This window comes from Ciona intestinalis, chromosome 2 (assembly GCF_000224145.3).
Source record: "Ciona intestinalis chromosome 2, KH, whole genome shotgun sequence".
In the NCBI taxonomy this organism is placed as follows: Eukaryota; Metazoa; Chordata; class Ascidiacea; order Phlebobranchia; family Cionidae; genus Ciona; species Ciona intestinalis.
The window spans coordinates 6,379,211-6,401,464 of NC_020167.2; the positions used below are offsets into that span (position 1 = coordinate 6,379,211).

Consider the following 22,254-nt stretch of genomic DNA (forward strand, 5'->3'; position numbering starts at 1 on the left):
AGTGGGGTACGGGAAGATGAGACACCTTTTTATTCTCTTTACACATCTCATTTGGTGGTAAACAAAGAATATTAAAAAAAATGTATCCTCACGACGCACATAGACCGTTGTTTTGTTTAAAACACGGGCTGATTATTTGGATGGTGTGTGCGGTACAGATGTCCCGTCTTCTCCCACCCTACTATAACTACATACTCGCGACTCTAAACGACCGTGGTTTGTTAAAAATAAAACACAATCAGCAATTGGAACCCATCTTTCCCCACATTGCCATCGTAAGTTCATAAACAAGGCGTTGCGCCATGCAGAATGTGTTTTGGTGAAAACCCAAACAAAACAACTTAGCAAAAACACGACTTTTATTAAGGGGATTGTCTATAAAGTTCATTGCTGACGTAACCAGACTATGAGTTAGTGGTGAAATTCTAAGTTTTATGTTCATATTTTTACTCAGCAACCGGATTACGCGGAATCACTATATCGGTATCCTACTGTTACGTCATGGTGTTAAAACAATGTTCATTATTTCACGTTTATTGCATACCTTCTACTGTAAGCGCGTAATGAATTATTTTAAAAATAAAATAAACGATTTTATTGCATGATTTCAATTGGTGACGTCATCGTTAATTACGTCAAGATTCGTGGCGTCATTAGTTTCGTTGTTTTCAGTTAAATTTTGACCAACCGCGTTTGATTTTTTCTTTTTTAATGACGTCATGCACTTGTCGATGCACTTCACTATGACGTCACACTCGGTTCGTCTCATACCGATCGCAGCTGCCACTGTGACGTAAGAATGAGGGTAATGGTTGCTATGGGAACCATACCCGGTGAACACGTGACCTTCGATCTCTTTTTTTGCGAAAGTTTGAACGACTCTAGAATAAACAACATTATGACGTCACATCATTATGACGTAATTTCAACTGTCAATCAATGTCACGTGGGCTTACCTCGCGCCAGTTACGCGTCGTGTAAACAGCATGGATCCGAGTTGTGTGACGTCACAATTACTTGCTTCTAAGCTCGATAATGTCATAGCTGGAGTTGGTGACGTCATAGTTGTGATAACATCATGATTAAAAAAAGATCGTTACAAAGTTTTACTACACTATACTACACAACAATAGAAACACAATACCTCACCCATAGAGATTGGATTATGACTTGTCTCCAGTAATTTTTCATCGTGTTTTGCTGCGAGCTTTGTAAGTTCTTGTTTTAGGTAGCTGTAATTTTCCTGTCAAGCAGGTTATAAAATATAAGAAAAATGATTCACCAACACCAGCAGGACAAACAATTGCTCCAACTCAGTGGTCCCTTATAGGTTATTAGGTTGTCTAAATTGTCAATCATAAAGTAAAAATAAATAGGGAATAACCTAAAACAAAACAACAAAGATACTTTCCCATGTTACTAGGAGTGGGCACGAGGTGTATAAAACAGTATTATACCGACTGGTGGCACCACATCAGGATAAATAAGTTGCACTACATTCTACAGTAAGAAACAACATTTTTCATACCAGATGAGCCGTTCAAAGACTATTTACATCATGCCATCGCGGAATAACATATTAAATAAGTTACATTCATTCATTTACCTTTCTTTCAGCAAGCAACTTCTTCATCCCCACCACCCCCATGTTAAGCATTGTTATCAACAAGTCAATGGCCGGAGCTGATGATGCTCGGCCTGCATATGTGGACGCTACTTTATCGAGAAAACTATCGTTGTTGAATGAGGCCACTATAGCGCCACCTACTGGGACAAGGAAGTTTTTGTCGCAACTTTGAACAAACGCGTCAACCCTCCCAACACGTGATGCCTTCATGGAATATTTGTTGTTTGAGTTATATATTGGTATTAAAGCTAAGAGAAATGGAGTAAGCATGAGGTGTACGTAGTGTACATACCTAACTATGCGTGTCTACTGTCTCCTGTATGAACAGACACTAATAACTAAAGGTATAACTCGGCAGTTGAAATAGAGTGTATAAATACGCCATGTGTGTCTGGTGTATAGGAAGACACCGATATTATAACTCAACAGTGAGCATGAGGTGCATGAATACACTGTGTGTCTGTTATGTTATATCCGAGCAGTTGGCGTAAGGTATATGAGAAAACACCCATCTTATAAATTGACAGTGTAACTCCAAACCATCTAATACAACTATCAACGTACCTGTTGTAGTAAATGCATACATTTAGATGACTGTAGTCCATAAGCATTGTTCACTATATGAGGTATGTCATGTTCTTTGCATATCAATGAGATTTCTTCTAGTCTACAAAAATAAATTGATTAAATCAATATATAGCTTTCAATAACACCTCGTAGTAGGCAACAAAACTTGTGGCGAGTGACATTACAATTTTAGAAAAGTGTTTGTTTGAGGGAGTCTTGTTTCATACACCCGATTACGAGCTTACCATATATTTTGTGGTGATTTTTTTTTCTGCACTAATGACAATTTGGTCAACTTGTTATTGACCACTTGGTTGTAGTTATAGCAATATCCATTAAGTATATTCCATTTTCCTAGGGAACATTTTCCATCAATGGCATCAGTACTGAGCATTGAACCCGGCACCCTTTCATTACAATGCAAGCACCTAACCATTGGCCCATTACCCCGTACTTTCAGTTTCAATTATGACATCCCAATCTAAACCTGTCAGGAACTCTCGGAGCAAAGCATGATGTGGTTGAATGAACACAGAGGACGTTATCCGCTCCGACACGCTTGATTGCCTCTAATATTCCGGAAACATCGGTCCGTAGCTCGTCACCCTCCAATTTGTTCTCAATGATAATTGGTTCAAATCCTGATGATGTCATCGACTGTAACCAATCACAGAAGGAATAAGTTTTTTGTCTTATTCTGGCTTTGTGGCAAAGTGGTTAACATGCATGCTTTCACAGTATCGCTGTGTTAAAAACACTTTACGCAATGATTTTATTCAACTTATTGTTATCAAGTATGGTTGCATATTACATTTCAAAAGCAAAATTAAATAGAAATTAATCAAAATATATTTGATTTATTAGTTACAGTTCAACAAAATATACATTTACTTTAAAACAAGATTTCTGATCAATCCTCGGCCATATGATATACTTTGCATTGGGTCGTAACGAACGAAGTGCAAGGAAACATAAAAGCAAAGTCATCCCTGTTGCCATAGGAACAATAATACATGATTTTGCATTTCTTGCTCCTGAAATAAATGGAAAAATAGGTAAAAACATAAAAAAATGATAAAATCTTTAAAAACTACCTGTTAAAAAACCTATATGTTTACTCAATACAAAAGTACATTTTTTAATAAACAAGTAACCAAACAAACTTAAGTATAGTTCAATTTAATTATGATACATACAAAAGAACCTATATGCATTGGCGCCAAACCTGGGGTGGCATGGTACTGGTAGGCAGACCTATTGTGGAATTTAAAAACTTAAACACATTAGTAAACATTACACATTGACATTACAATTATTATACCGGTCGTTTAGGTTTAAAATACACCAAAACTGCAATAGCTTTGTAGACTCTACGATAAAACACTTACCCACAATTCTTATCATATCCAACATTAACTTAGTGCATAGTTTGTTTAGTATGCTGGATCCGATTGCTTTTGGTTGAACAGCTGTAACATCACCAGAGCGTCCTACCCCGTGCGCTAGTCTGTTAGAATAATGTTAATTTTAACCTATTTGTTATTCGAGCCAACTGTAACTCTTTCTGGTTACAAATTAAATACAGATATATTAAATGAATTATGCTCAAGACGTCAAGAGAGACTATAGTATTTAATTTAAACAACAGCAAAGGCTTTATAACAAGAATTGGTTCTACTTACCCAACACAAAATTTGTTTTTAAGCAAACATTTTTTGCTCTATATATTTTTAATTTTCAAATAAGTACCTATAATTCCTCCTTGCAACAAGAGATGAAAATATCCTTCCTTCTCTTTCACCTGTGAGATAGTAGTTGTTAATTAATAATATGTTCTTTACTTTTAATGAGATACACAACATCATATCCAAGGATTATTTTCACTCATTTACCCTGGCATAGCAGTACAGCCATACATCCTTTTAACATTAAAACAATTGTAAGCTACTGCATAATGCAGACCGTACATGGTGGGTTCACACACCTTGAATAAATGAAAATTCCACGAGTAGTTTCTATTTTTCATGTTAAGTATTAGGTAAAATAATTTGGCTAACATACCAGTTACCACTGGGTCGAAGCAACTATTTTTAAGTGTGTAACTGAGGGGTACAAGCAACAAGGTGTGTACCTTCCATGGTAGCCTTTATACGGATATACATATATTTTTACGCAGCACTAGTGAAGAATCCTTCGGTATGTTTCAGATTAGGCTGGTGGAAAGTGCTAGAGGTTGGTGGTTAGGGGGCAGGGGCTAGTGGTTTGGAGTTGGTGGTTGGTTGTTACATTTAGCAGACAACACAGAGAGAGTATTGTTCCCCAGCACCATTATGTGTATTGTGTAACAGTTTACATTCATTTTACCCGCTCCACAGTTTCCCAAAGCATTATTGCTGTCCAGTTGTGACAACTCCCCCAACAAGAATTCAATCATCTCTTCTTCCCATCCTTCTTCAGGAACTTTTTGCTGATGCCATAAACAGTTATTTTCACAGAATCACATTTGACGTAAAAGCTCTAGGATATCATACTATTTAGTAGGATTTATGCAGTCAGCAATTGAATAGATGAATGTAATTTTCTGTATCCTCACATGGCATGGAAAACGACATTCGTTATAACACAGTTGTTTTGTTTCGGTTAACACTAAAATAGGAAAATAGGGAAAACTTGCATTCCTAAAAGAGGGGAAAAGAAAGAGAGAAATGCTGTTTAGTAAAAAAAATGATTTTTTTTATATATTTTTTACTTAACTTTGATAATTGGAAAAAAGGGAAGAGCAGAAAGTTTTTCCTTTTTCCCTCTTTTAGTGTTACCCTTTTGTTTTATACAAGTCGTGCCAGCTTAGAAGTTACGAGTTACCATCTATGCAACTAATAGCTGTTGCAACTCTATGAAAGATACCCGAGTGGCAAGCAATAATAAGTTACTTAACTTCTCACCGAGAACAAAAGTAATGTCCGTTTGTTCACACACCAGAATAACTCTTAAAACTAAAACAAGTTGCCGACTTACTTTTTCCAACAAGATTCTAACCATATTGCTTCTTGTTGTACGGAACTGTTGCCCTTGAGCGATATAAGACGATGGAACTAAATTTGCACATTTCTCTAACTGACTGGCTTCCATTGCGTAAAAATGACACAGAAATTGCAAGTCACTTTACATTTACAACATAACACAGTTTTGTATACAAATTTTATTTCCCGCGGTTCAACAGTTGTTTCGGCAAAACTGAGCGAAAAGACTCTAATTGTTTTGGGGGTAAATTTATTACATCTGTTTACCAAATAAAATGCACTAATCAAACAAAGGAATCCTTTGAAACAAATATAAAAATACTTCTAAAATGCTGCAATGGTTTATTTAGTTCGATGTTTTAGAATTCACAACAAATATTGTTTCAAATGATAAAAGTTCGAAAGATCGTGGTCACATAAAAAAAAAATTGACAAGTGGACAAAAAAGTACAGAAGTATGAAATGTTTTTTTTCCAGCAACATGATACAGCTATACAAGTGGTGAACTGTCCTAAAACAAAATAGAATAGTTATTTTAAATGACACTTCTATATAGCTTCACAATAGCTATAAATAAGACTGTCGGGTTATCATGCAAGTATGGTTAAACACCATACACCAGACATAAATTTTATAAATATAACTGGTATGATTACTGTTGAGCTATAACAAGAGTGTCTAGGGTCTGGATTTATACAGACATATGATATATTTTGCATACAAACACTTCATGTTGCTAACTAAATTTTAAATTATCTGCTTACGTAAATAGGCTCTGATTTCAATGAAAAACGTGGAATGAGTAAAAAGTAAAAACAAAACACAATGTATATCTTACGACTAAAAAAGTCGAAACATGCTGTTAACGCGAAAGTGTTTTAAACGAATACATACATGGCATGCATATAAGCATGTGTGAAACTAAAACCAATTGTGCTAAGTTTATGAACAAAGAATTTAAATTTATAAAAGAATGACTTAAGTCATGTTAGGTATCTTCACACATATTGGTGCTTATCATTGGGACCAAATTACTTGTAGATTCACGTGGAAAAGTGACTCTAGTTGTTGCCTATAAATTCACAATAACCACATGACAAAACTAAGTAACTAACCAAATGCAATTGTTATTTACTATTAGTATTACGATACACTAAATGGTTCTCACTGTTAACTAAATGAATGTAAGTTATTCTTCTTATTGTGGTAGAACAATGACAGTCGTCATACCACATAGGTTCTATTTCATACACCTCATACCCACCTATAAGCTACCACATATGTAAATAGGATTTTTATACTTACCGCGTTTTGTACAATATGTTCATGGTTGTTTTTCTTTACAGCTCCTGTTAAGGATTAAAAACACTTTATTAAAATATTGTAATGTGATTATGGCTTCTATTAAAATGTATAGTTCTACAGTGAGCAAACCTAAACATGCATTTAAGCAAGACAGAGCATTCGTAGGTTACATAATGCAGACTGTGAATAGTTTATGGAAAAACTTTCATCAAGCTGATCTTTAGGTTATAACATAACAGAGTATATTATTTGGCATATACGTTGTTACAGTTTGATGGTTGCAGACTGCAAACTTATACTGCATTGTGACAAAATAAGACAAGTTTACCTGCAGAAGGTGTATGTTTGTTGTAGACTGTCATTACTTCTGTTTGCTTTTCTCGTTGTTCCTTTTTTATCTCCATATCCTATTAAAATTGTATGAGCTTTTTTTCTTTACAAGATAAATAAACACATGGCAAAATGTTAAAGTATGAACAACTTTAATATTATATAACAGAAGTGGTTTGAACTACCAAGATAAAATACCATAGTAGTATTGCAGCATATATATATATATAGTATACATGGCCTTTTTAAAAAAGATCTGCAAATGGTGGTTTACGTGAAAGTCCACGCGCATAATGACACAGATGATATTTCACGCATTTATATATGAGAAATTTTGTTGTCATGTAATGTCTAGTATGACATCACAAACCTCGTACGTTGTCGTCGAGCAGTTAGATGCGCATGAGTAACCAGAGTGTGCTGTAGTCGCAAATAACTGGAGAAGTGCCAACACAGTTAATGTAATGTGGAGTCGGTAGCCATGCACCTAGTGTTTAATACAGGTTTTTAATAGGTGCCTATACTGGTCAGTTACAACACTGTTTTCTTATACACCAAACAAACATGGTGTATTCATACACCTCATGCTTACTGTCCAATTATAGTATGGGTGTCTTCCTATACACCATAAACCCATGTGTAATCACACTTTATTCCGACCAAGTTATCAATAAAATGAGGATCATAGAACTTACCACCGCTGGTATTGGACCATGCAAAAGCACGTATCTTGAGAATGAAGTGCTTGCGGTAACTTGTAGGATCACCATTACTGCAGCTCCAATTGCAGACAATATTGTAAACAGCATGGAAGCATTTATCTAATTATTTTGTTTTGTTTAGTAGTAGCATGTAGGTAACAAAGTAGCAGTATCATCATAATACATTATATTTATATATATTATCCAAAACACATAGCATATTGTCTGCAGTATTATCGCAGCATTTGTGTTATAACATATTACTTACAGTAATATTCTTTGGTTTCTTTCCACTTAATACTCCAAGTGCACCAGTCACTATAAACTGTTGGGAAAATAAACAACTTAAGTTATGCTTATGTTCTTGACATTATTTTCTTAATCTCAAATACTGTACCATTTTTAGAGCCATGTTAACACATGCAATATCAAAACGTAAAATACAACATCAATTTTATTTATCTCTACAAATACAGTAATGAATATCCGAATAATTAAAACAGCACAGAGCAGGAAAATAGCAGTAAGATAACAGTAGTTACATTATATAGTACAAAAAATAAATAAATATACAAAGTATATAGTAGGATGGGGAAAGATGGGACACCTTTAGCACATTATATTCAAATATTCTGATCCTGTTTTAAATAATTAACAACGGGTTTTGAAAGTTGTACGAATGTGGTTTTATAAAAAATGTTTTGTTTATTGCCAAATGGGACAAGAAAATGGCATAAAAAAGTGTCCCATCTTCCCCATTCTACTAAATATTTAAAACAAAAAAATAGACTTACGAGTACACCAAGCCACAAGCCAGGTGCTTTGTAATGATCAGTTCCATAAGGTGAAGCATTATTAGCTATGTCAGGTATGACTGCTATAACTACACCAGTTAGTAGAATGCACAGAGCACCAGTAATCACCTGGGCCATCTAGAAAAGTTTTCAAATTATAACTGGTAAAATTGCAAGTGATTTTAAGGGTATTATAAATGTCATAATTAAAGCTGTAGTCACAGTTTTGAGACAAAATAGATTTTGTTTTTACCCATTTAATGAAAGATTGTATTTAGAAAACTAGGTTTAAAAAAATCTGTTATGATGCTATGTTACATTCAATTCAAGTAAAGTTCTACAGCAAGACATGCAATGGATGTTAAATTTGGGCGAAAGTTTTTCTTTACCCACGATAAAACTATGTTAGAGACATGTAACCTACCCCAAATATAAGGAACAATTTTGCATACGGATGACCAGAATGTACTTGAAGCATTGCAAAGTCTCAGCAGTGTTTTGACTGATAGTTGTCCAAGTTGTATCAACTGAAACTGCATATATAAAAAAAATTGTATATCAGTACATGTATAACATATTGCTAAAAACTAATAAACGACCACAGCATTGATCTAGCTAAAGCATAGATACTTTTACATCAGGGGAACTATATATGCCACATAACGTAACCACATTTTTAACAACAAAATAACCATACCAACCTGCGCTGTACAACAGTTGGTGCAAATGTTTCTTTCTTCACAGTAAAGCGATCTACGCTGTAGAATAAAATAAATGTTACAGATGGAGTCAATTCGGGTTCTATATAGACCATGATGCAGTTTTTGTCATGCTCTGCACCAAGTTAGTATATGAGTCAATACATGGTAATATTGTGCATGATATTACAAATGAGCAGTAGTCACTAAAACTACATTATTACTTTATAATAGAAAGTGTTGTGCGTCACAATAACACTGTCGTGTTCATCAGTTCACCCCGTGTATATTTTGGACCAAAAATGTTAAATTTATATTTTAGCCCAAAATTGTTAAATTTGAATTTTTCTTTTCACGATTTAAAACAAAATTTTTTCCTGTAGTTGTGAGCTTTGTTGGATAAATATTTTTTACATTTGATAAACTTTTCCACGTCAACTTAGAACTCACATATATATCAAGTCCAAATTTCCACATACATGTAAATAGGATAGTATTTCACGTAGAAAAGACAAAATAAGCACCTGATTCAACTGAATGCTCATGCTTGATGTGTATTTTGCATCGTATGTACAACTAAAAAAATATGTTACAAAAAATATGATTGGATCTCAAAATGTACAGTCCGGAGCATTTTAACTAAATGATGAAATGTAAAATAGTTAAATTCTGCTATTTAAACTTTGAGGATGTGTCATTCTACTTCGCTGTATATGAGTACAACATATACATATTCCTGTTATAGAGTATAAAAAGTATAAAATAAAACATAAAAACAACACCTTACGTAAAAAGACCCATTGACTGTTTTATTGCTTTTTATTCCCCATTTCTCCGTAAATATTCTGTGATCCATGGTTCAGGTAATAACATTTTGTTTCGTTTTCTGTAAACATCTTCAATTACTGTTGTGGGTGGTCTGTAATTCAAACAAAATATGTCAACCTCAACATAAAAAACTTTTACAATCACAAATTCTTTACACACTAATATAGTGTTATTATGTGTATACCTTTATAGAAGGGGTAACTTAACTTACCTATCTAGTATAACCATTGCAAAGATTATTTACTTTCCAGTAAATGTATATTTGAAATTGAACAGCAGAAGTTGCAGAATAGTTCTGTAGTTTGTGCTTTAGTTGCAAAGCTCTCTAGTGACAACATTTCAAAACCAAACTTCTCACTTGATGTCACCAAAGAGTGAGCAATACCAGCAGCTTATTTGTCAACAATAAACATGCTGCTTTAACTAGAATCACAGCTGTTTCAATCTATTACAAAACTACTGCTGTTTTACAAACTAACCAGGCGCAATAATACTCAACAAAGCTGAGAATGCTTTTAACTTGTACGAGGGTGCAGGTACGAAAGAAAATACCTGTGTTATAACGGTCTTGCCCCATTAGCAGCATAAAAGAGCTTAAATTTTCATTCAGTCATACAAAGTGATTTGCTCCAACTCATAGGCGGGTCTACAGATATCTCTAGTAGACCGTGGCAGGTACTACAAATTGCAAAATAGAACAACGATTGAATTTGTGCTGCCACACGAAGATAAATAGGTACATTTATCCATTCAAGGTAAATAAGGTGGTCGTGCTTGTATTTACAATCAAATGTAAAGTGAAAGAAATGAACATAGAATTGTGGAACATGATTAAGCAGTAACAAACTTCCATTGTGTGTGTAAACAAAATCAGAAAATATTTGACCTTAAGATGACAAAGCCTGCAACTGAAACACCACACACCAAATATTTACAGATTTTTTTTTCGGTATTTACAGTTAAAAAAATTCGGCCAGCAATAAAACTGTGTTGTACAAAAATGCAAATTTTGATTTATCCAAAAGGCAAGAATGTGAAATAAAAGTTCCAGAAACTAAATAAGAAATAATGAACTTGTTTTGTTGACAATCGTCAATATTTAGCAACTCTCCTCCTTACACCAAACCAGCTTTGTCCTGTAGAAAAAATAATCTATTAATATTCTTATAAAACTTGTAGTATTATGTACGAACATTGTTATAAAAAATGACGGATGTGTTTAAACTTGCCCCTTTTTCCTTCTTTTTATTTACTAATTTAATAAAGTAAATACCTATTTTTTTCTTTACTTATTATTATTAAAGTAAAGTCCCATGGCACAACACACTGCAAGACCTCTTCCAGGTAGAATACAAAGCCATAAAACCCAGAAGAATAAATGTACGAAGTAAAACCAGGAATCGATAAGTTATCAATATTTTATGAGGAACATGCACTGGCTTATCTAATTACCATAGACCTGTTTACTAAAATCTAAACATTCCATTGGCTTGGCTTGCAAAACTATAGGGTAAGGGGATACAAAATTACTAATTCTTAAAACAACTATATGTAGTTAAGCCCAACAAGGTATTAATCTTTAAAAGTAAAATTTTAAGTTATTTTTTTAAATTGGTTATTTTGCCAAAATTAAAAATAATTTTGGAATATTTGTAATAAAAACTTGACAGAAAAAAAACACATTTAAATGTTTTATTTTATAAATTTTGTAAGGTATTTAATAGTCTTATAAGATAATTCCTAAAAAGAAAACTGCATCTTGCTTTACTGTATAATTTAGGACAATCTTGTATTTAAATTGTTTATTTGTGAAATTGATTTTTATTATTTTGAGATAAATTCAAGTAAATGTAGTATATTGTGAATACAACTATTTGGTTCAACATTGATTGCCTGGGGGAGGATATTGGTTGTTATTCCGCAAAGGACTTGTCTCATTGGATTGTTATTGCAGTGTTGCACATATTAAGTGGGTATTTTTACAACAAAAAGAAAAAAAAGAGGGAACACTAACTACTGTCTAAAGTTACAAAAAAACAACTAATATTAATTTTTTTTTAAAAGGAAACACTTTCCGCTTGACCACACACTGAGGTAATATGATATCCCATTGTGATGGAATAAACCTCCTTGAATGATGAGAATGTAAGTGAATATGTGCTCAGGACAAATAGCATTGTGTGTTTTGAAGTCTTATTGTTATATGAATAATAATATGCTGTATCATCATATCTGTTTGTGGCGTACCACATTTTGAATGGGAGATGTTGGAATTTTGTATTTTTTTATGAAACTTTTTATAAATTCTTATTAAAGGTTTTCCTGCACACATAAGTCTTTTTACTTTACACAGTGACAGTTTAAAAGGCCATGGCTTAAAAAAAAACGTCTTTAAAAATGCAATTTAAATTTTCACAACAACAGAACAAAATTTTATATGTTTGTTTACTAAATTAGGTTAATACTGCAGAAAGAATTGCATGTGTTTAAGGTTTAAATAATTTTACTTATAACATATCACATATGACTGAATGTGTTTAACCTCGTTTATATTTACAAAAAAAACAGTTACTTACAGAGTAGTTAGGTGAGGGACTGTATCCATATCCAGCACCAGCCTTAAAAAAAAACAATTTTAGCTTGGCATCAAAAACAACTTCTTAATCATAAAAAAAACATTCAGACTTTTGAAACTTGGTTCTGTTAAGTGTCAAACCAGCGAGCCAACGTATATTGCATTAGCAACATCAAACAATGAGGTTGCTTATGTTTCTTGTTATGCGTGTAACTGTAATTTAACTCTGTTATTCTAAATTTTGGGCAAAATTCATGTAAACTACGTCTATATCACAAGAAAAATAATATTTACTCCGCAGCTTGCTTTAAATAAATAAAACTTCAAGAAAAATAATTTATAATTACAAAGTTTAACTTACCATGTTAATATCATTTGGGTCATAAGCTGAAAAAAAAAAAAAATTATAATACGCAAACAACGAATATGCTAAATTTCAAATTTTATATTTTATTATCTTATTTTTATACCTAAATTCAGATATTGTCATATTGTGGGTAATGTTATATTTATGGATTGTTGAACGGCAATGAAGGAAATGACAAAATGCCACAACAATGCCATATTTATTCCAAGAACTGAGTGGGAATGTGTCAGAACAATACTACGTACCACAATAAGCATTTATGGCATCATACTAATGACTAACAATACCTACATGTTAGCTAAATGACAAACTAAACATTGGTGTTAAGAAGGAACCATAGGCGTAAAGTAACATTATAGGTACCATGTAACTGAATTGAAATGGGGAAGACATATGTTATGGCACCATTTATACACCTTAATACAGCTTTTATTGTGGTGTAAAGTGTCTATACAAACATGCAGAGTCAAAGTATACAGTAGGCCATTCAACACATTAATCAATGAAGTTCCCATGTTTTATGCTTTAAATGTAACCGCAATTCAAAAATGGTAACCCAGATTTGGTAAAAATAAAAAAAGTTAACACCTATGATAGCAATAGCAGCAGAACAATGAATATTGTTGCCCAATGTACTCACCTGGTTGGGCTTGCATTTGGATAGGGTTCTGCATTGTAGTGATGGTGGTTGTTCCAGTGACCATGCCCTTTTTGAATAACAATGGTTTAATAAAAGAAATACTTAACCTGCAACTTGAAAGCAGTGCTTATAAATCCCTGGTTTGGGTCCTAAATTCGGTTTTAATTTGATTTGGTTGATTTTCCTTCCGTTGTTTACAGAAGCTTTTTGCTTGTATTGTTATTTTAGGTTAAGTTGTTTTTATTGTGAGTCTACAACTTGTGAAAAATGGAATTTGGAAAATTGACTTTTCTATGTTTCGTTATTAATTCTATCTTAATAATAAAAAAGTTAAGCAATGCTTAAGAGTGGAAAGTATGTTGAAACTCAAACCGGAGGAAATGTTATGAAGATCATTAATTATTACATCATATCCTTGGGTAGAGTTATTCAACTGTTGTGGAATTAATTAATGTTGGCATGCAATAAATCATACAGAATGATACATGGTAAATACCAGACCTAAAAGTTAACTCTGCTTTGGTAGAGTTGTCAGTACTGTGTGGTGTAAATTTAATATATATATATAATATACATACATATATTGTATAAAAATTGTATATGTATTGTATATATATATATATTGTATTATAATAAATTGTATTTATATAAATATCAAAAAATTAACATTGCATTATGGGCCAAACAGTACACAAACAAAGCATTACCATACATTCAACTTTAGCTTAACTTTAATTACATATTATGATTATTAAACAATGTTTTACTTTGTATTATCTAACACTATAACTTACACGATAGTCTTGGGAATTGCAACATTTGACGGCACAGCAGAAACCAGAGTGAACAATAGTGATGATGAACTCCATGAAGGCAAGCACAGCAAGAACAGCATAAATTATCAAAGTTTGATTCTGAAATTACATAATTATATATAATGTTGTAAAATAATACTACCGCCTTTTTGGCAGATAATTATAGACTGAGTCTTAAGATTAGACTAAGGATTACCAGGTACTATTGTGGCTGTGTGTATCTTTCGTAAAGGTATTTAATGGCAGTTACCAGTTACTCTAACCCAGTGGTCACGAATGGGTTGTCTAAATTGTCAGGCATACCAAAAAGTAAGGTATACAAAAAAGGAAACCCATAATCTTAAATAGGGGGCTACACAGTAAAAATGTTACTACAAGTTGTAACAAAAAAGCGTTTTTTTAGTAAACTTCTTATTTTAAGTAGTAAGCACGGACAATAAATAAGAAAGATGCACAATCCTACGATAAAATTTTGACAAAATTACAATATAGTGCCGCAAATCCTGAAGTTGGCTCCCCCACCTTGCCACCCCAGATCGGTGCTTCTTGTTTGTGCATTTCTGATTAATTTATGCCAGTGCAATATACTGTATATTTCATTAACACTTAAGCTCCATTTAACCTACCAGGAAACTTTTCACTTCAACCATCGCTGGGTCAGAAGGTTCAAAAATGGTACCGATAGAATCCCTAGTTAACACAGTCATGGCTCCAGAGATTCCAGCAGAAGTCAAGCTTTGAAGAATCGCCATGGAACCCGCGGTTATTGCAGCAAAAATAGTAATAACCAAGGCCCCAGTTATCTGCAAAGTAAATAAACAGTGCATACCATAAGAAAGATATCAAATAATTCAGGCAGCGTAGATAAGGCAAAATAATTTAAAGTAGTAATTTGCCTTTGCTACTTATGGAAAAGTATTAGTTAAAGAACCTGTCTGCTATTGTAATTAAATAAAAAACCTAATTTACAGACGTGGCCAGTAGCGCAGCAAAAAAAAAAATTTTGTAATTTTTTTTGATTAAAATCCCCCCAATTTTTTTTCTGGCTGCGCCACTGGACATGGCAAAGCAGCATCAGTTTTTATACACCTTGTGCTTGCTTACAAGTAACAAAAAATGTACCTGTGTAGACTAAGTAATAAAATTTTGGGGAAATTTATTTAGTAGCAGCATCGAGCCTAGAACCCTAAACCTCTGCGATGAAGGAAGACATGCACACCACAATATATTATAAGAAGTACAGCTAGAGCTTACTGGGCAACTGGACGGTCGTCTTCCACTTACAACACCAAGGATACCAGCCACAATGTACTGAAGAAATAGGAAAAAATATTATTTCATTTTATAATGCATATGTTAACCTTCAGTGTAGAATGATACCACAAACCAGAAAGTTTTATGGGGATAATTTTAAGTAAGATATGGGTGCTAGTGAAGAGTCTTCCCCCCACCTTATTTGCTAACCACTAACCCCCTAACTATTAACACCTAACCCCCTAATCTAGGGGTTAGTGGTTAGAAAATAAGGTGCGGGAGGGGTAGATTCTTCACTAGCACCAAGATATGGCATATAATGCTTTAAACTGCTTACGAGTTACAATGTATGTAACTACGCAAGTAATTATTTTGATGTGATTTTTTTACATTGTAAAATATATTTGACAATTTAAAAAAAACTCATTGGGGATCACTGGGTTGGAGAAATTGTCGTTGTGGGAATTAAAGTAACTTGCATGTGAAAAGTTACTTACCCATAATCCAGATCCAATACCACTATATATATAGTAAGCTGCAGAGTTCACACTTGGTTGGGTCTGTTGATCAGCTTGGCTTAAAATAGCAGTTGCATTTGCCAGAACTACAGAACTTAAAATGATGCTGAGCACTCCAATGAAAATTTGCAAGCACTATAAAGGAAAAAAATAATATGTTAAGTACTTAAGCTGATCATATACCTTACTTGTCCTAGAATCTAGATTATAGTTGATTTTTATTGCCTCTGCTGGCTCTGCATGCAACAAAAAGCCAGTTTTTCTTCTTTTTGTATCAAATAAAACACCACTGGCACTAAGGCATAAGGGTGCACACAAACTTAATCGATACGCACATTATACATGTAGGCCCACCCCTTAAATACAAAGATCATGTGTCTACTTACCCCCAAAACGGTGTATGCCGTTTTATATTTCTTTCCTGGAAGTTCAGGTTCAACAGGGTAGATAACCGGTTGGGTTGTGTAAGTAACTGACATTTCCTTTGAAACTTATAAAACAAATCGGCTACAAATCTAATTTCAATTTCTAAAGACAAAATAGTATACAGTTAAATCATCAGATATGATTTATTTGAATTAACATCGATAAACTGCGATTATACTGCATAGGATCATAAAAGGCATTAATTGCATAATACATTTTCTTAACTGCTATGGCATTAAAATGCCCCCATATATAACACGAACCGAACTAAAACAGAAATCAAATAACGTTTATCTGACGCGCAGTAGTCGTGTTGAAAATCGAAACCAGCAGAGGCATGTTGTTTTGACGTCACAGACAAGCAGCTGAAAAAGGCGACGAGGAGCGAAAGAAGAAACAACAAATGTCACAAATCTAAGAAGAGATTCCCTCTATCTCTGCGCATGCGCCAGTGGGTGGCGAATCACAGGTCTCAGGTCGCCAAGAGAAGTAGTTCGGTTCAGGGCAAAAACGTGATAAAGAGAATAAGCTGCGCTCTTTAATCAATCACACATTAGCTTCGGGGAAAACCAATTCTTCAGGCAAGACCTTGGGCAAGACTGCTTACGTAAGGCTGAAATTGCTCACAAAAATGTAAGAATGTCTGCCTATATTCCATCATACCAGCGCAACTGTGTTTGATAGATTAACCAACGGTACCTTAAATGCTATAAACATTAATCATGTCGCTGTACTGTAAACAGGCAAAACTTATTCTAGGTTTACCAATATAAACTCATTCTAGGGTACACTAATATAAAAACCACGGCCACTTTGACTCATTTACGCCCGCAGGCGGTTAAACATCTCAATACCAACCTACATCAGTGAGAACAGCTTAAAAAAAACAAATATAATGTCTATAACGTAATCCTAATTTTATTACTTTACTGTTATGCTTCATCGCATGAAGAATTAGTAATTACTTTGTTTCAGAAAAAAAAGTGGTAAAATCTGAATTGAATGTAACTTATTATCCTCGCGTGTTAAAGCAACAATGGTTGTGTTCTGTTTCATACACCTCATGCTGCTTCTGAGTTACCATATAGTATTTACCTGGTTGAAATGACTTGGTTATTAATCATAATAAATTAACTCTCAGTAATTTTAAATTAAATTATATTACATACACAATGAATGCGAATATAAGATCAAAAGTGTCACCCAAACAGTTAAATTAAAGATACAATTATACAGCAATGCAATACAGACAATGGGTAATGCACATATTATTAACACCATTCTTTATCTTGCGGCAAGTCATAACCAATTGCTTTCCTAGCCTTGTCCATTATATCTACAATGTCTTGAGTGGCATCCAGGGTTAGAGCAGGTGACTCAGTTAGGCCTGTACAGATAAAAGGATTGAAAACTGAAAAATGTAGCAAGGTCTACCTAAGTGTTATCAGCCAAGACACAAAATGAAAATTGCTAAAAACAATGTACCACTGGATTGTCCAAATTGACAGTCAAAATAAACCAGCCACAAAGTTATAAACATAGTAACCCTAATACCCTTTTTGCATGGTAAAAAGTTAATGCGAATAGCGATTTTCTTTACTCGCATAATGCAGTTAACAACCAACCTTCTACAGCAGATGACATGCTTATGACCTTATGCGTGTTAACTTTGTGTTTGCGAGTAAATATGCGAGTACGTATGCGCATAAAAGTGACCATGCAAAAAGGGTATAAGTCAGCAGGAGGTGTATAAATTGTCTTCCATCTTATAACTGGTAACTCAAAATCGGGCACAAGGTGCAAGAAACAGCAACCATGTTATGAATTTTGTTCTTTACCCAACTGTTTGCAAAATTAAATGAGTGACGATACATTCATTTATTTGTCAAAGCAGTCATTTTACTTTTAAACCCACCTTCCATTATGCACCTTCTAACTTCTTCAGCTTCATATTTTAAACCTTGGCTGTTCCGGAAGTTGAATTTACTCCCTTCTAAAGTTGGTATTGGTGGCAATTCAAATTCAAACACTTGGGTTTCTTGATATTTCACGGAAACCTCAATTCTGCTCGGGCACCAAAGTGGAAAACACACCTGAAAAATTATTGTGTATTTGATTTTGTTCAGTTGTTTTTAAAATTAAAATTAATGGCCATTTATATTCTAAAGTCACTTTGTGTTTGGGTTACGTATTTAATCATGTTAAATATTTTTATTAAAAATGAAGAAAACCAATGCTTACAAAGTTATATAGAGCATGTTTAAAACAGTTAAAATACATCTGACATACATTATTTACGTACTAATTTTTTAACATACCAATTCTAATTAGAAAAATGTCATCTTATTTGTTTTGAAACTGATGTTCGAAAATTAAAATTAACAAGGATTTTTATGCACCCAATTCTAGTATCTCCTACATAACTTACACGTATTGATCCCTTACTGCCACTAATCACAGCATCATTGGGCAGATTCTCCACTATAGAGGTGCTAGCAACAGCTGTCTTGTTGTTGGAGTATTTCAACATGATATGAACCTTAGTGTCCACACCTGATTCCTGAAAAATACAATGACATGAATATGTAGACACATGCATCGTGTTTTTTTTTAGTAAAATCTGGGTAACATTGTTAAAGTGCAGTTTCACTCATAGTCGTCAAACATAGGAGACATTACTGATTAATTTTGTTAATAAAGTTTACTTTGACTATGCTTCTTATATAGACACTAAACAGTAAGGTAAAGTTGTGTTCAGTTGTAAAACTAGGGTGGTAAAGATAAAATGGCAGTAATATTGCCAATAAATTCCTATATGTGTATAGAAGACATAGAAATTTTCTACATAAAAAAATAACTACGAGTGCACAAAAAAGTGCTGAGTGGAATTGTAAATAGCATACAGAGGACAAAGCAAACGCAGACTGATCTGCAAACAATTGATCGTGAGAAAACAGAAAAAATATTCAAGAGTGCGAGAATATTCTACCCTAACAATAAGTACAGGAAATGCTGTGTAATACATGAGATTTTCTATGAAGACAGAATTCATATATATATTAATCCTTGCGCTGTGGGTTAATCTATAGTTATAACATTATAACATAGGAGTTAACAAGCTATAGTAGCTGATTGCATGAACTGTGTTGTGAGTTTATACATCTTGTGAATGCTTACAACTTTACAAGTTACCAAGCATTAAACGTTATAGATAATTGGGGCAGAGTTCTAACCAATGTACTCATGTACAAGAATCACATAAAATCAAATAAAAACACAAACTCACTGGTAAAAGGGACCCCATTGACATTTGTTCAACTGGTGTCTCATTGAAAACAAATTGTGCGAACTGTACAGCATATACACCTGAAACATTAAAAAAAATTACTTTTAATAATCAATTACCAACAATTATAAACAGTTATAAGAGATCAAATGGTTTCTTCTTGACAGATCCATCAAACCTCTTTAAGCCTAAGCATTATAAAAGATAAAAAAAAAAGTTATCAACAAAACAACTTACATGAATATTTTAACAAAATATTAAAAAATATTAACAAAATTGGTTAAAAAAATAACAAAACAACTAAAAATATTAAGAAACAAAAACATTTAAAATCTTAATAAACATATACATTTGTCTCACCTCTGTCCAACAAAGCACCTCCAGCCAATTCCTTTTCCGCAACTCGTGGCACAAGTTTATCAGAAGACTCACCAAAACTTGCCTGAACATGTTTAGCTTCACCAATCACTTTGTCATCGAGAAGTTTACGAACATGACGGTAGGCAGGAAAGTAACGACTCCAAATTGCCTTTGAAAAAAAATCTCATTTAACTGGCTAGTATTTTTTAGATTGTCTAAGCACTCTAATGCAAGTTAAGTTAAAATAAAAGAACGTCACTTATTTATTCTCACATGACGAGCTTTAAAAGTTATAACATAAATTTTCTACCTTTTAACCAATATGATCCAAAAGGACTATTTGATAAAGCATGTCATTAAGTAATAAATATCCTATAATGAGTGAAACAGTGTTTAAATAATAAATACTTTCAATTATATAACTCAATGAGTGGTACATATTTTAATTTTCTATTTATAATTGAGAACCCAAAATTGCATTTTGTGATGTGAAAATACATTTCAGACAAAAAGGCTCCTTGGTAGAACCTGAACCCATAACCCTTGATATACATCGTCAAACCACAGTTCTTATACCTCCATCAAGAAAAGCTTCTTTTCTCGAGCAAAGGAAATAAGACTCTTTGCTTCGCCACCAGTCACACACATTGGCTTCTCACATAAAACATGCTTGCCAGCTTCAAGCATCATTTTCGTCACCCTGTAATGCTGAGTGTGTATGGCACCAACATACACAACATCTGCAAAAACAAACAGCTTGTAAATTGTGTTGGTTTGATCATTTATATCAACAGGAGTGGGGATTTAAGTGACTTACCCATGGTTGCCAGTGATTTAGGAAATTTTAAGTGCTTGGATGAGCAGACATTGACTTTTGTCTGCATGGTCTTTTTTCTTTATTGCTAGGTTACTATATATTTTATAAAAGTGGATTTGGCCAACTTTGTTTAAAGGTTTAGCTGTTTTATATTTTTATTACCAATATTTTTGTCAGAAGCTAATTCTTCATAAGATGAGTAACAATTAGGAATCGAAAACAGTTCAGCAAACTTCTCCGCTCTGTCAATATCTCGTGCTGCTACTGCATGAACCTGAAATTATCATTAGCTGTTTTGATTTTACGGTACAGTTAGGAAAATTATTTGGAAAACACTAAACCTGTAGTGTCAGATGTTACTGCATGCGCCTGAACAAATTTAATACTTGTCGTACATTTATATCAGTTTCACATTAACGCATATTACTTCAAATAGCATATTTTTATGCATGAACATAAATGATAATAAATGTATATATTTAAAAATACATTAATACAAAATCTATACATTTTACAACAAAAAATATTAACAATATTGTTAATTAACGATAAATATGTGCAGTTTATTTTAATTACTCACCTGATGCTCAGTAGATGGTAAATTTTGCAGTGAGAGAACAAAATCATTACTGATTTTTCCAGCGGAACAAATCCCCCATCTTAATAATTCCCCTTTCATATTATTATGCAAGTATACGAACAACTGTATAAACTAACATAAATTCCTGCACAGTATGCACTTTTGAAATTGGCGATGACGACGCATTTTTTTCGCATTCTCTCATATTCTGCATTTCTCTAACCGCAAATAAATTCTGGGAAAAAAACTCTCGGAATTTGGTATTCCCCTAAGCAAAAACATAAACCGGACACGTTAATCTGAAAGTTTCGCGAATTAATAGTGCCTTGCACAATAGTTTTTACGAAGCCGTAAATATATATAAATTTAAATATTTACGCGTAAATTTTTATACTTACATAACATCGGCAACAGTTGTTCATGTAAAAAGTAACGACCAAACAACTATAAATTTCACAATTTTGAAACTATACAACTAAGCTACAAATGGTAAAAAATTATAAAATTTAAGAATAAACCAGGCAACAGTACAAACAATTGATGTCACATATTACAAACTCTCTTACAAAATATGCTACATTTATTCATAAATTTATAAAGCTTTATTATCAATCAGAATCCATTATGATGTCATCTTCTAGTTCCTCATCGCTCTCACTTTCCACTTTTTGTTTCTTTTTCTTATCAACAGAAGGATCCCAATCTGAATCCTCATCTATGATTTCTAAATATCTCGGTTAATGACC

The 22,254-nt window shown here is 33.3% G+C and overlaps 5 protein-coding genes and 1 non-coding gene across 8 annotated transcripts in view; all 6 read right to left on the reverse strand.

The window, feature by feature from the left end:
- Positions 1-518: 518 nt before the first annotated feature.
- On the reverse strand, positions 519-5,374 carry LOC100178161 (O-phosphoseryl-tRNA(Sec) selenium transferase). Its single transcript, XM_002120534.4, has 11 exons — positions 5,210-5,374; positions 4,559-4,661; positions 3,944-3,995; positions 3,583-3,701; positions 3,086-3,228; positions 2,682-2,851; positions 2,192-2,294; positions 1,607-1,831; positions 1,150-1,243; positions 957-1,044; positions 519-881 (listed from the first exon to the last, which is right to left on the reverse strand). The coding sequence occupies exons 1-11, from the start codon at positions 5,321-5,323 to the stop codon at positions 608-610; spliced, it is 1,485 nt and encodes a 494-aa protein (XP_002120570.1). The 5' UTR covers positions 5,324-5,374; the 3' UTR covers positions 519-607.
- Positions 5,375-5,444: 70 nt separating this feature from the next.
- Positions 5,445-10,174, reverse strand: LOC100178115. Of its 3 annotated transcripts, none has more exons than XM_026840463.1 (13): positions 10,082-10,174; positions 9,830-9,961; positions 9,567-9,618; positions 9,046-9,102; positions 8,769-8,877; positions 8,345-8,482; positions 7,819-7,875; positions 7,545-7,670; positions 7,220-7,336; positions 6,848-6,926; positions 6,520-6,563; positions 6,233-6,286; positions 5,445-5,725 (listed from the first exon to the last, which is right to left on the reverse strand). In XM_026840463.1, the coding sequence occupies exons 5-13, from the start codon at positions 8,820-8,822 to the stop codon at positions 5,705-5,707; spliced, it is 690 nt and encodes a 229-aa protein (XP_026696264.1). In that variant the 5' UTR covers positions 8,823-8,877; positions 9,046-9,102; positions 9,567-9,618; positions 9,830-9,961; positions 10,082-10,174; the 3' UTR covers positions 5,445-5,704. The 3 variants fall into 3 exon arrangements, with proteins under 3 accessions (XP_026696264.1, XP_026696265.1, XP_018673233.2); XM_026840464.1 differs by having other exon boundaries at positions 10,055-10,119; XM_018817688.2 differs by lacking the exon at positions 9,567-9,618 and having other exon boundaries at positions 9,825-9,961.
- A 19-nt stretch (positions 10,175-10,193) lies between these two features.
- Positions 10,194-10,243, reverse strand: mir4118 (microRNA 4118). The gene has a single exon (NR_034514.1). It is a non-coding gene; the product is annotated as a microRNA 4118 (primary transcript).
- A 387-nt stretch (positions 10,244-10,630) lies between these two features.
- LOC100175852 lies at positions 10,631-16,568 on the reverse strand. Its single transcript, XM_009859409.3, has 9 exons — positions 16,426-16,568; positions 16,019-16,174; positions 15,522-15,578; positions 14,894-15,070; positions 14,247-14,366; positions 13,453-13,519; positions 12,807-12,832; positions 12,447-12,488; positions 10,631-11,006 (listed from the first exon to the last, which is right to left on the reverse strand). The coding sequence occupies exons 1-9, from the start codon at positions 16,516-16,518 to the stop codon at positions 10,986-10,988; spliced, it is 759 nt and encodes a 252-aa protein (XP_009857711.1). The 5' UTR covers positions 16,519-16,568; the 3' UTR covers positions 10,631-10,985.
- Positions 16,569-17,365: 797 nt separating this feature from the next.
- LOC100186038 (trans-1,2-dihydrobenzene-1,2-diol dehydrogenase-like) lies at positions 17,366-21,720 on the reverse strand. The gene is made up of 8 exons (XM_002121585.5): positions 21,509-21,720; positions 21,091-21,202; positions 20,688-20,851; positions 20,112-20,280; positions 19,752-19,831; positions 18,894-19,025; positions 18,381-18,558; positions 17,366-17,852 (listed from the first exon to the last, which is right to left on the reverse strand). The coding sequence occupies exons 1-8, from the start codon at positions 21,605-21,607 to the stop codon at positions 17,737-17,739; spliced, it is 1,050 nt and encodes a 349-aa protein (XP_002121621.1). The 5' UTR covers positions 21,608-21,720; the 3' UTR covers positions 17,366-17,736.
- A 157-nt stretch (positions 21,721-21,877) lies between these two features.
- Positions 21,878-22,254, reverse strand: part of LOC100183681 (aprataxin and PNK-like factor) — a 2,707-nt gene continuing 2,330 nt past the window's right edge. Inside the window, exon 4 of the mRNA XM_002121782.5 lies at positions 21,878-22,232. Within this exon, the coding sequence (XP_002121818.1) occupies positions 22,117-22,232 (116 nt within the window). The 3' untranslated portion in view covers positions 21,878-22,116. The remainder of the gene's footprint in view (positions 22,233-22,254) is intronic.

Coding starts and splice junctions, on each gene's coding strand:
- LOC100186038 (XM_002121585.5), bottom strand. CDS start 21,607: ATGAAAGGGGAATTATTAAGATGGGGGATTTGTTCCGCTGGAAAAATC. Junction 21,203..21,508: donor TACCATCTACTGAGCATCAG/GTGAGTAATTAA, acceptor TGATAATTTCAG/GTTCATGCAGTAGCAGCACG. Junction 19,026..19,751: donor CAATGGGGTCCCTTTTACCA/GTGAGTTTGTGT, acceptor TGTATTTTTCAG/GAATCAGGTGTGGACACTAA.
- LOC100178115 (XM_026840463.1), bottom strand. CDS start 8,822: ATGCTTCAAGTACATTCTGGTCATCCGTATGCAAAATTGTTCCTTATA. Junction 7,876..8,344: donor GCTTGTGGCTTGGTGTACTC/GTAAGTCTATTT, acceptor TTTTCCCAACAG/TTTATAGTGACTGGTGCACT. Junction 7,337..7,544: donor ATGGTCCAATACCAGCGGTG/GTAAGTTCTATG, acceptor ATTAAACACTAG/GTGCATGGCTACCGACTCCA.
- LOC100175852 (XM_009859409.3), bottom strand. CDS start 16,518: ATGTCAGTTACTTACACAACCCAACCGGTTATCTACCCTGTTGAACCT. Junction 13,520..14,246: donor GCAATTCCCAAGACTATCGT/GTAAGTTATAGT, acceptor TTATTCAAAAAG/GGCATGGTCACTGGAACAAC. Junction 12,489..12,806: donor ACCCAAATGATATTAACATG/GTAAGTTAAACT, acceptor TTTTTTTTTAAG/GCTGGTGCTGGATATGGATA.
- LOC100178161 (XM_002120534.4), bottom strand. CDS start 5,323: ATGGAAGCCAGTCAGTTAGAGAAATGTGCAAATTTAGTTCCATCGTCT. Junction 3,229..3,582: donor GGATATGATAAGAATTGTGG/GTAAGTGTTTTA, acceptor CATTTATTTCAG/GAGCAAGAAATGCAAAATCA. Junction 2,295..2,681: donor GCTCCGAGAGTTCCTGACAG/GTTTAGATTGGG, acceptor TTATTTTTGTAG/ACTAGAAGAAATCTCATTGA.